The sequence below is a fragment of the Scatophagus argus genome, chromosome 1 (genome assembly GCF_020382885.2).
Source record: "Scatophagus argus isolate fScaArg1 chromosome 1, fScaArg1.pri, whole genome shotgun sequence".
NCBI lineage: Eukaryota > Metazoa > Chordata > Actinopteri > Scatophagidae > Scatophagus > Scatophagus argus.
In genome coordinates, this window is record NC_058493.1 from 19,724,099 (window position 1) to 19,737,365 (window position 13,267).

The following is a 13,267-nucleotide window of genomic DNA, read 5'->3' on the forward strand; positions in this document are numbered from 1 at the left end:
GTTCTCAGAAAAAAAAGAGAGAACAACTTCTAAGTCATTGTGGATGAAGTCCATTTAAAATTCTACATTTCCTGCAGACGTCTCCTGCTGATGATATAACTGAAAGTTCCGGAAGGTGAATCCTGAGGTGACACAGAAAAAAAATGAACTCTGAAAATATGAATCTCAAACTATATGTGATTGACCCACAACTGTTTATAATCTCTCCACTCATTTCGTGTGACAGGTTACATAATGTGTCATTAACATCCCAGGCTTTATGTAATCATAGCAGATGGAGAGTGTTACGGATGCCATCATAATCTCTTCATAATACATGGCTTGTTTGCTTTTAGTAAAGGTGTCTTAAACATGTGAATATACTATACTGTCAAAGTTTGTGCAGCCATGTGGAATGGGTGTAGCCTACATGAACATTTTTTGTTTATCTTATCCTGTTTTTACTGCTGTGTACCATTCTGCAGAACGACATAAACACCCTATTAGTGTCATGAACACCTCCTGACTTCATTTGAAGCAGCCAGTGAGCTGTCAAAAAGGCATTATGGCAGGCAATAAAAATATTCATCAAAAAGGTGCCCAATGCTCCAAAATCTTTACCACTTGTTGTGAAAAATGGTTTCAGAAATATAACCAATTGTAGTACTTGACTGATACATTTTTTAAACGTTTACAGTAAGTCTAATAATGGGTACAATACAGGCTTCATTGCATAAGTTCCCACAACGTGTTTTGAAACGCCATAAAAGTCCTACATTTATAAAAAAAATAAATCTTAATCTGTACAATAGTTGCCAAAAATATAACTGAGTAAAAAGTACTGAAAATGTAGTGAAACAGGATCGTAAGCTTGCGTTAAATGGAAGCAGGCTACCTCAATATTTTGTCCTCAACACTGCAGTCCAAAGAGAAAATATGACAAGTTGTGATTAATTAGCTAGCTTTAGACGTACGTTGATATTGTTACTTTTGGATAAATACGGTTTAGCTGTTTCCCCTGTTTCAGGCTATGCTAACCAAATACGTGTCCTTTACAACAGGCTGCAGTAGCTTGCATTTAATGAAGATGTTCGCAAGTGATAACGCAGGAGGCTGAGGCTTACATGTTGCTCTTGAAGGCACCATTGTTTTCTCGTGGCTTTCCAGTGAACAGTTAACAACTGTTGGCCGTCCTTTTCCTTCTCCTCCCACGCAGCCAAACCAACACAAGCATTTCTGTACAGTGAAGAGAGTCTCCGTCTCTTCGTTCTTGAGAGGGCATCTGCAGGGACACTATAAGGGTTAAAAATAGAAAAGTAAAAAGAATAATAGAGAGAGAGATGGCACAAACCGGCAAAAGTTCCACTTTCCCTGAGATAGTGGAACTAAACGTGGGTGGGCAGGTGTATGTAACCCGACTTGAAACTCTCACTGCGGTCCCGAACTCTCTCTTGTGGACTAAGTTCACCCAGAGCACCCCGGGCGACCTGCCAAAAGACAGCAAGGGCCGCTTCTTCTTCGACCGGGACGGCTTTCTGTTCCGCTACATTTTGGATTACCTGCGGGACTCTGAGCTTTCCCTTCCCGAGTTTTTCAAAGAGAGGAGAAGGCTGCAGAAGGAAGCGGACTTCTTCCAGCTGCCGGAGCTGTCGAGGCGCCTGGCAGCGATCGGCAAAGACAGCTTGTACGCGGAGGACAGCGGGGAGCCGGAGGAGGCTGAACTCCCCAGCCCGGCCACCTCCTCCTCGGACAGGACCCCGTGCTCTCCTGTGGCCAACTCCGGCTTCATCACCATCGGGTATAGAGGCACCTATACTATCGGTAGAGACATCCAGGCTGACGCTAAATTCCGCAGGGTCGCCAGAATAACCGTCTGCAGCAAGATCTCTCTGGCTAAAGAGGTCTTTGGAGAAACCCTGAATGAGAGCCGCGACCCGGACCGGCCGCCTGACAAATACACCGCCAGGTACTATCTCAAGTATAACTTTCTAGAGCAGGCGTTTGACCGACTGGCCGAGGCTGGTTTCCACATGGTGGCCTGCAATTCCACCGGGACGTGCTCTTACGGCAGTAATGACCCGGGGGAAGACAAACTGTGGACCAGTTACACCGAGTACATTTTCTGTCGGTGAGCGGACAGAAAGCTGCAAATGCTGCATTCACGTTCACGACCCTGCTTGAGTTAACACAACCACCAGTAACAATAGATCTTAGAATCAAGTTAACGTCCCAAACTGGTAGTTTTGGCTTTGTGTAGTTTCACTTTGTTGTGTTTTTGACACTCCCACCGCTCGGTGCAGTGCGGAATCAGCCAGTTTTTAACTTTTCTGCCATTTTCTCCTCTTTTCTGCAAGAGGAGGACTTAGTCCAGGCTCAGACATACATCTCATTGGTCAGACCAAATCAGGCTACTCTTCTGATGTGTCACTGTGATACGTCCTTCGCTGTGTTATTATTACTGTTTTATTAATGCCTCGTAACCTTTACGGCTTTCACAAAGAGCGTTTTGTTCTGAATTTAAATAACATGAATGGTTACTCAGGGCGGCAGAAATGTTAAGAGCTGGTTTGTTCTGATCCTTCCTGAACTGTGCTCGCACTGTCATGTTACTGTAGAAAGCCTTGTGATGTTCTCAACACATTAACTAAGAAATATGTACTGTAAATAGTCTGGTGTTTGGTCTGTGATATGAGAAATGAATAAGGAAGATAATAGGTCGGTTCTTTGGTGTGATTATTATTATTATTATTATTGTTAATTTTCTTTTTTTTATGTTTAATTCAGTTATATTGACCACTCATAGAATATCACTGCTTTGAGGATTACACATTGGGACTTTTTCACCGTGCTGTTGTTATGTGCCATCCCATGAGCTGATGCCATCGTTTGTTCTTTAGAGAAAAAGCTACCGCAAATAAAGTGCAAGATTCTAACACTATCTACCTCATTGTCCCCTTGAGTTCACTGTGTAAAGCTATTTATCTTTTTTCTTATATAGATCTATACTTATGCTTCTTCTGACAGCGCAAACATTTTTATTTTCTTCTCAGACCACCAATGTCTCTGTGATTTTTCTGTAAATTGGCCAAAAAGAGAAATTTACACGATTTTACAAACATTTAATTTAGGTATTTTAAGAGTTAAATTCATCTAGCAGGGACTACCCTCATGCGATCAGCCACACTGACTTCATTCATGGACATTTCTACAAATGTGCACATATTGAAGATCAAATCCACCCGCCCTTCCCGAAAGCAGAATGACCTCGGTGGAACATAATGCCACCAAAAAGGTTTGATGAGAATTTGACCTGAATTAAGTCACATTACATTATCTTTAACATTAAATGTGACATTTATTACATTATTTTCAATTCAGAGGTTGCTGGATCAAGAAGAGAGCAATGATGAAATTAGCATTTGCCACATAAACCTGACACATACACTGCATCTGACACAATCTGCCATCAGGTCATCTGGTTGTTTGATTTTTTAAAGTATGACATCAGTCCTGGCACAAAAAGCATTAAAATGCACAGATGGTAGATTAGATTTTGTTTTCTTTGTTCAAGACTCTATTGCAATTTTGCTGAACTCCACATACATACATGATTAAAACCAGTTTAGGAGGAGCGACTCTTCACTGTCATTCCTCGCAAAGAAGGTTTTTCATATTCGAGTACATTATGTCAAACACTCTGGGTGTACATTTTAACTACCATTTCAACTTCATTCAATTACTTCTCCTTTTACCCTAGGAGATTTTATGTCCAGTTCAAGTTAGCATTAAAATAAATGCCAACAAATTGTAGCCAGAACCAGAACTTGGTTGCCGATCTGGCTGAGCATAGCAGAGTGTCCTTCTCTGGAGCACAGAAGAGCTCTGTTATCTCCCCTTAGCAGGATGGGAAGAAGGAGGAGGGGGATCTCTCTTTGGCTGACAAGTACAGTAATCAAATGTCTGTTCCCTTCTGGGATCCTGGGGCACGAATCCAAGCTGTCCCAGGATAAATTCTAATGCAAAAAAGGCAGCTTTGTGTGGGCTGTGTTAGAGTGTGCTTGAATACAAATGTGCAAAATAAATAAATAAAGCACAAAATGAATCATTTTTTTGTCATATGTCCAGGAGCACTAAAGCTGCTAGTGTAAAATGCAATATGTTAAAGGGGATTTGTTCTCTAACTCTTTATATGAAATCAAAGTTACATGAAAACATACTAAAACTAAGATATACACATACCTCCCACACATATTTCTGCTGCAAAGGAGCTTCATAAGAGTTTCAAAGACAGACGTGTCTGTGACTTTGTATCTGCTGTCAGCTGATGCTGCCATCTGGACAGGAAAAAGGAAGGATCGACCGCAGCTCTTCCTCTAGTGTCATCTCCAGAAACAGGACGTAGTGTTCACTGTCCTCAACAAAATCAGACATATTTGCCCACATGGTAGGTTTCACTTTGCATGTAATATAATGAGAATACGAAATGGATGAATGCTGTAAATTGCTCTCAAAGACAAGGGTGAACCCTCCAGTAACTTTTATCTTCTGAGACTGAGAGCTTCTGCAAGACACATAAAACTCTTAATTCAATTTAAATTTCCTTTAATAGTTCCTCTGAGGCGATGTTGACTTTCTCTGCCAAGCAGCTATTTCTAACACATACTCTCTCTCTCTGTGTGTATGTGTGGTTAAGTGTTTCCCTGGTGATAAAACACCTCTAAAATATATTTCACTGGATGCATGTTGTTTATTTTCTTGTACAAAATCTCTTGAAAACACACACACACACACACACACACACACACACACAGAGCGCAGGAGGCAGACAGATAAAGAGAGCCAAATTGGCCAATTTGCAGAGTCCAAGATAACACAGACATGCTGGCTCCATATCAGCCTCTATGTGCTAAATCTTTCACACTTTCTCTCACAGTCTCTGCCTCTAGCTCACTGTGACCTGCATGTCTTTAATATATTCATTTTTTTTTATTCTGTCTCTAGCTCTTATGATACACACACATCATACTGTTTGCATAGAGAAAAACACATGAATAATTAAACCAAACTGTGTTGTTATTTGTCAGATGTGAGAGCAGAAAATAAAACATGATGGCCCTTAGCTATGTGAGAACTTTCTCCCTCCATTTCCATGTTATGTGAAATGTTCTTTTAACATTAAAGCCCCTTCACTTCTAGTAATGACAGCAGTAGCTGTTCCATTTGCATTTATCAGTGCTAAGTACTGCATAATTTCTTTTGTAAGTAGGCATACATAAGTGTAAGCACCATTTACAAGTGTCAGGTTTGTTTATTATTTTATGGTACAATTTTGGAGTGCAGAAAGATATATTGTTATATATTAATACATGATGTGATTTAATTCCTATTTTGAATTTTGTGAATATCTGTTGTCCTGTAGCCATGTGACAAGTGGACAGGAAGTGGAACTTTATTGGAAAAGCTGCTGTTAATAAAGTGGTGACGGTGGTGCGACATGGTTGTTTTTCCGCTGGTGTTGCCACCGACTCAACGCGTAAGGCAGTCTCATGTTGTCATTGAAAGTGGTTATACTTAGAAATAAGTTGAAATAAGAACCATGCAGACTGACTGTTGCCACTATAATAAGCTTAGGATGAGCATGGAAAATGGGCCCTTCTGAGAAGTAATTCAGTATTCTGATTGTTGGTTTAATGATAATAAACAGACTGAAAGCCTCATAAATGTCATACAAAGAAGTGATGCTCATGATGTTTTCAGAAATGTCAGACTATAGACTCAGTGTGTCTCTGACAAACACTGGTGCCACCAATGAAATCACCACAAAGCTTATTTTGTAATGGAGAACTAGTGAGCCAACTGCAGAACATTTCACAATCCTTGAGTCGCCTTTCTTAAAAAAGCAGTAGGTCTTTAACAGACAGACATGAATTGTTAACACTCCAAAGCTGTCTTAATTTCCACATATTATTTATTAATAATTGTCGGTGTTATAAAACTTTCTGGACCACAAATGCATCTATCACATGGAAGATAAAATCAAACAAAAAAAGTATCTTTTAAGGAAAAAATAAATCAGTATTTTGGGAAATGTGCTAAATTCAATTCTAAACACAGCAATGTTATCTCATGACACTTTTCAGACAGACATTGATGTGTAGCAACTGCAGAGTACTGGAAAGATAAATATATATATATATATATATATATTAACAGTGATAATAATCATAGCAGTAATAATACTAATAATGCAGAAATATGACTAAGTAGTAATGACAGAAGCCCCGGCAGAACCACAATAGGAAGTCCAAACATGATTCATGGAAACCTGCAAGCTCAGAAAGCACAAATACTCTGGTTAGTGACATGCATTACTGGGACCTGAACGTGTACTGAAGGAGAGTTAGAGGAGGAGAGAGAAGCTCAGTGCATCATGGGAGATCCTTCAGCAGTCTAAGCCTTCAACAGCATAGCTAGGGGCCAGCCCTAAGTGTAAGCAAAGGTAATGCCTTCCAGGGTAGCTATATTGTTAGATAATTTGTTCCTAAGATGTTTAGGGCCCGTAACAATAATTTCAGTTTTGTCTGTATTTAGAAGTGAAAAATTGCAGGTCATTCAGGTTTCTATGTCTTTAAGACATACGTCATAGTTTAGTTAGCTGATTTGTTTCATCTGGTTTCATTGATCAGTATAATTGCCTGTCATTCATCTTATAAGTATAGTTGTGTATCATCTGCATAACAAATGTAAATGTATGTAGTGTTTCCTGATAATATCACAAATGGACAGCATACATAAGGTGAACAAAACTGGTCCAAGCACAGAACCTTGGGGACCCTTAAAACAGCTTAATGCAGTTCCTGTAATGCCAAATGAGTGTTTCAGTCTGTGTAAAAGCATATAATGGTCAGTGGTGTCAAATGCAGCACTAAGGTCTATCAATACGACAACAGAGACGAGACCCTTGTCTGATGCAAGAAGGTCATTTGCGACTTTGACCAGTGTCATCTCTGTGCTATGATGAGCTCTGAAACCAGACTGGAAATCCTCAAATAAACTATTATTATTTAGGAAGTCACACAGTTGATTAGCAACTGCTTTCTCAAGGATCTTACTGGCCCTCTTGCAGGTCAGCTTAGCTTAGCACACAAACATGGAAACAGGGGAAAAACAGTTAGTCTCGCTCTATCTGAAGGGATCAAAATGTGCCTACCCACACCTCTGAAGGTCTGAATGTACTGCCAAACAAACATATAAACTGACACACAGCTGTAGAAACTGGAGTCTGCACAGAGCCTACTTGGACTCACTCTGATGATGCACTTGGGGATGCAGAAAGTGTAATTTCAGCTCAAAGCTTGCTGATGACATAAATAAAAGTACAACTTCATGTCTTTACACTTTTCATGTCTTTAAATTTTCATATAGGAAAAACAAATGAGATATAACCTGTTTATTATTAAATTATCTAAGCTAACCGTCTGCTGGCCTTAGCTTCAGATTAACTGTGCAGAAGTATCACTCTTCTCATTTCGCCTCATTCTTCTCGAAGGATGAGCTCCTTTGGAGGAACAATTATTGATCCAAATGTGAAGAAAAGATCTAAACACAACAGATAAACTGATTGAGTCATATTTAATCTATGACTCAAACACAAAAAGAATTCAAGTTGACCCTTTAAATATCTGGTGAAGCACTCCAATAGCAGAACAAACCAGAGCTCTTCAGTTGAACTTTCCCCTGTTCTAAATCTTTTGATCATATCCCATGGCCCTCATTAATCTGCTGAGTTCGCTCAGTTGCTGTTAAAATATGAAGACTTTCCATGATTCTAAGCACCTCTAGGACTTCTCATCGACGTTTACTTAAAAGTTGACCTCAACATTTTATTCTTGACCTCAGAGAAAAGCAGCTGAGAAAAATGTCTTGAGGTCCAGTTAGGTACTTATCCAGGAGTTTTTTCATAGCTCTTTATCATTTGAGCAAATACTTCAGTACACCCTGAGAAGTTTTGCCAGCCATTGCTGCTAATGAGAAGTGCACATATTGTAAAAGACCATCAAGGGCTTACTTCACCGCACACTCAGACAGTTAGTGTTTGCTAACTACCTGAACACATAGTTAACCCGGTTAAGTGTTTCTGTTTCCAAGCAGGGAGACCATAAAGGCTCCATATGTTAGCTGAATCATTAACAGTTCTCAGAATTGTGTTCAACTGAAAAAATGTCTCATCAGAGTGAATAAGATATTTTAAAGGTCTTTTCAGTTTCTCTAATCTCCACCAGCATGTTCACGAGAAAACAAACATTCTCTTTCACAAATCATTCCCTGAAGCAGCAGTCTGACACAGTCACTAAAGTCTAAAACCACAATGCATCATTTTCAAGACCGGCTGTGTTTTTGAATGGTGACACTCTTATAGCAATTTGATTCAGATATATTTAGCATCATTCAGTTTTACAATCTGACAGTGCTGTTATTGTTATAATGAGTGGTGGCTTTATTTGACCTTATTTCATGTTCTTTTACAACAAGTGGTACATTGAGTTGTGCGTACCTCTTTGTGTCTGAGTACAGTATGAACTTCAATCACAGAGCTTAAGGAAGGAAATGAAAGCAATAATGTATTCTAATCCTAGGAGTCTGTTAGGGGCAGCATGAAATAAGACTGTTTCATCTGATGAAAGCAAAGTCCCGGCAATAAGACAAGATGAACAAACCTGCACACAACCAGCTTTTGTTCATCAGTTTTTCCTGTTTCTTATGGTTAAACAGCAAAACAAAAGTAAAAAATACAGCATTGCATTATTCAAGGAATTGATACATATGATACTGCATGCAGAAGCATTAACAATTGTGTTGTCACTGTGGAAAAATAACCAGAACTGCTTTTTTTTCCTTGTGAGACCGCAACTGACTTTTATTAAGGACAGTTTGTGTTTTCACAACCAGCTGTGTGCAAGGGGCAGTTAGAAACACATGCAATTAATTTTTGTCTTAACTTGATTTAATATATTTAGAGCAAAATCGAAGAAAACGTTTGGAGTACAATGTTGTTTTTGGGTTATTGTTTAGATATGCAACAATGTCCTTAATAAAGAGGAATCAAGTCACACATATGAATGTTTGAATCTACAGTAAACAGTTAATTTGCAGTTTTATTTTATTATCTGCACATTTATTTTCCTCTTTGCACTTAAAATGCGTTGAAGGCATATGTCATCCAACAAAAGGATGGTATGCTATGGCCTCGGAGAGATTGATTAAAACCTGTATCAGTGACGATGTTATCTGTCTCCCTCAACAACTCATCCTCAGTGCTTCTGACCGTAATGCTCTCTCCTCTTCCCTGTCTGTTGCGTGTAGTATTGTTGGGCAGAGGGAGGGTGTAAATGTCGCCAGTCTCAGCTGAGCTGCTCTCAGCGCCCAGCAGCAGACCGGAGATTGGTGCAGCTCCCAGTGACAGAGCTGAGCCTTGCACTGTGCCGGTAAACTAAAAGGTAAAAGGCTGCCAGCATCAATCAATTGCAGGGAACAGAGAGGGAAAGAGGGAGCATCCTCCTCCCCTGCTGTGGCTGCAGCGAGCTTCCTTTCACGAGAAGAGCAACTCCCCTTGTGCCCTCCCTCCCTCTCAGGGCTGTCTGAAAGGGCAAGATGAGGAGGAAGCTGATTCAAAGTTGATGTTTGACTGTTACTAACGTCACCTTAATTTGAGCTGTAATGCTATTTCATGTACAGTAAGACATTGTATTTTTTTGTCCTTTGTGTAATGATTCAACAAAACAGTATTTGTTATCTGTAACTGACACCGGAAGAAGTATCACCTTTACACTGTCATCTTACAAATTTACACATCTCTGTGCATTCACGGCTAATCACTATGACAGTTCAACAGTATTTCAATGACGATCAGATGGATTGCTGCAGGATGAATCCCTATGGCCTTGCTGATCCTGACTTTGTCGACATTTGTAGTTTTTGAGTGTTATATCTCTGCAACTATTGGCTGGATTTTCACAAAGTGAAGAAACAACATTCATTTGCCCCTGGCCCAGTTTGCCCCTGCAAATTGGTAAATGTTAGCATACTAACACACAAAACTAAGGTGTGATCACAGTGAATATTATACCTGATAAATATCAGCATGGCATTGTCATTGTGACCATGTTAGTTATGTTGTATGCCAACAAGCCTTCTATATAATGTTGCGTTTTTATATTATGTATAAAAAGTGCTGCCTACACAGGCCCCCCATTGAGGTGCCAGACTACACAGTCTTGTTAGATGTATTAGCTTCAAAAGGTGCTAACTGAACAGCCGCTGAGACAGTGTTAATGTCATTAAGAGGCTTCAAGGAAAAGTTATCTCTCCTTATGTGTTCACCTTGTTAAGTCCTGAAACATGACCCAAAGCATCACAAGTCATGATTACAGGGTTGTAAAACCAGATTCCAGGTCGTGTCGCCTGCCTTATCTCTGTTGAGCTGGATGTGTGTGTCACTCTGTCTGTCTGTTTGGGCTCTGGTTAATGTTATGGCAGGGATGTTCCACTGTGAGGACGCTGGCCAGATATCTATGAGGTACAGACACACCTGCCTTCTCCTCACTGCATCCTGTGTCATCCAAATAGATATTTTACATAGTGCAATGTTAACAGCTGATCGACAGACAATTGAATTTGAAACCATTTTCTCGTCATGTTTTCCTGTTTGATACTCTGTACAGCATGTTGGTTCATGGAAGCTGTTTGTCAGCATTTTAACGCCAAGCTGATGCTCAAACCGCATGTTGTATTATTAGAAATCTCAAAAACAGTAGTTTTTGAATTGTAAAACTTCACAGAAATCTTTCAGACAAGAGCTCTTATTTGTAGAAAACCACTGAGAGGAAGTCACTTTCCTGAAACCTTGCACAAAAATAACCGTCAAGACAAAGTCTTACATTTGCAAAGACAAAAAAGATCATGACAGAGCTAGGAGCCACTGAACTTTTCACTGGTGAGTTTTGCATGAAGCAAACAGGAAAAACAGTTTTAAAATAGTACCACAAACAGGAGCTTTAGGGCATCCCCAACTTTCTCTCAGGGAAAAAAAAAATACTTGACATTTCCTATACACAAAGGAAAAAATGGGAGCCTTAAAAATTCCTTAGATTCTGACAGAGACCAAGGTCATGATTTTCCACTTGGCTGCTCACAATCATGTCTTAAACAAGAAAAACAGCAGCGGCAGCTTTTTGAAAATGTCCTGGTAATTCTCAGGACAGAGCTCTCCCATCTTGAGTCTCATGGTTGCTTATTCCCATTTACAAATGTCAGTTTGACCTCTCTCTGTAGAGGGCCAAACATATAAATCAGCATTATTCAACAGTTGTCCATTTGTTTACAGTCCAGATGTTTTTTAAAAAACACATATTAAGATGACAGATCTGAGTGTAACCTTTCATTAAGCCCCGCAGATTAGGTTTTGCTCATTTCTAAGATTGAACAGCAATTTAACATTAAATCCCTGGTAGTTTTAAAAGGGAATATTGTACAAGTTACTAAACTGTGTTCAACTATAGTTTGGACTGACTCAAAAAAAGTTTACATTTTGATGCACAAACAGTAGCCTGCAAAAGGGTTAAATCTCATTGGTGGAGTGACAGCGTTCAGCTGTTATTGAGGGGAATCGGGTACATCTTTCAACTCTTAAGTTTTAACTCTACATGTGTGGCCTGCTTGACCCTCCGCTGTTTCCGGCTCTCTGTAGATGTGGTATGTAAATGGATTAGGCTTGAGTCACAAGAGTCATTCCAAACCGATGGACCCTGTCAGAAACTGAAAAATATTCATTTACTTGTGCCTTTAGGGAACTGAACTGTCCCTTCCAAACGATCAGGTCACAGATAACATCCATCAGGCCAATAGTGCTGGATGACAACTATTTCATATCTCAGTAACAAAGATTGCAAGGCTTTTTGTAACTTTTCCCTCCTCAACTCAGATCATTGTCATTGATCTGAGCTGAAAGGTGGCATAAAGACAAAAAGTGACTGTTCATAGTCTCTGAGGACATGATGCTTCCCCATTTACAGGGCCAGAGAACAGGAAACTTTCTGTTCCCTTTTGTCGGGTTGACTTTGCTTTGCCGGTTTCACATAAAAGGTCAGTCCACTCAATTAGCACAAATATGGTTTGTTTACTCCTCACATAATGGAGTTGAATGATATTTTATTTATGCTCCACAAAGCATTTAAAATACTTGGTGTAATTGGGAATTGATGTAACATGCAGAAACAGAGAAATAATACTGTTTGCAGTAGCAACTAGTGTTTATAAAAAGTTTTACAAGCAGGTGTTATGAAACGCAGAAAGAGATTCTTTATACTTAGAAGGGAAAACAACACTGTGTCTTCAGTGGTTTATAAAAATAGATCTTCTTCTTTCCACTGGTTGGTGGAACCGTAATGGTTTCCAAAAATGGACTTTAAAGCAGTTAGCTCTGGACTGTCTTCACAAGACATTTCATACAAGAATCGCAGAACAGATATTCCACGGTAATATCTCATGATAAAAGGCTCTTTGTTTAACCAAACACTACATCCCTGTAGTAGAGTCAGGATAAGAAGAGAGGAATCCTCTTACAAAAAGACTAAAAAAGAAAAAGACTAAAAGTTTTCAAGCATTTCAAGGAAGTGGGGGGGGGGGGGGGGGGGGGGGGGGGGGGATCATGACAGAATTATACCACTCCATTTTAATTTCAAACACATCTTTTAAACTTGCCAGATAATCATGAGAACATGTAAGTGCTGATTAACTTGGGAAGTTTAATTTTAGTTCCTCACCAATATAACACACCACACCACAACAAGAATGAACAAGCACAGAATTTAATCTTTATTTCTGAGAACTGTTGATGCATTACACAGAAGAAATGTTGCTGCAACACGCTGGAAGAAGAACTAAACGGTACTGTTGTCAGGGCAAGCAGGTTTGTTGACATTTAAAATAAATATTTCTTTTTTATGTCCAGCTTTTGACAGAATGAAACACCTCATGTAAAATGTGAATGGATCCTTCTTACTAAATGCCATGCAGGAACATGTCTGTACTTTAGTTTCAGTGTTTTGAAATGCAAAAATGGTGTACACAACAGATTTGTCTTTTCTCATACAGGATGATCTCAAACAATTTGGGCATATTCAAATCATGACATTTTTACCTATAGCATGACACTGTCATTGTTTTACTATGAGACCAATAATGCCACCATGTGGTGCATAAATGAATAACAAACAACAAGCCTTCTATA

At 39.4% G+C, this 13,267-nt stretch overlaps 1 protein-coding gene across 1 annotated transcript; it reads left to right on the plus strand.

The window, feature by feature from the left end:
• The first annotated feature begins 1,099 nt into the window (after window positions 1-1,099).
• On the plus strand, window positions 1,100-2,917 carry LOC124059766 (BTB/POZ domain-containing protein KCTD12-like). The gene has a single exon (XM_046390083.1). It carries the CDS (start codon window positions 1,320-1,322, stop codon window positions 2,109-2,111), a length of 792 nt encoding a protein of 263 aa, XP_046246039.1. The 5' UTR covers window positions 1,100-1,319; the 3' UTR covers window positions 2,112-2,917.
• The last annotated feature ends 10,350 nt before the right edge of the window (window positions 2,918-13,267 follow it).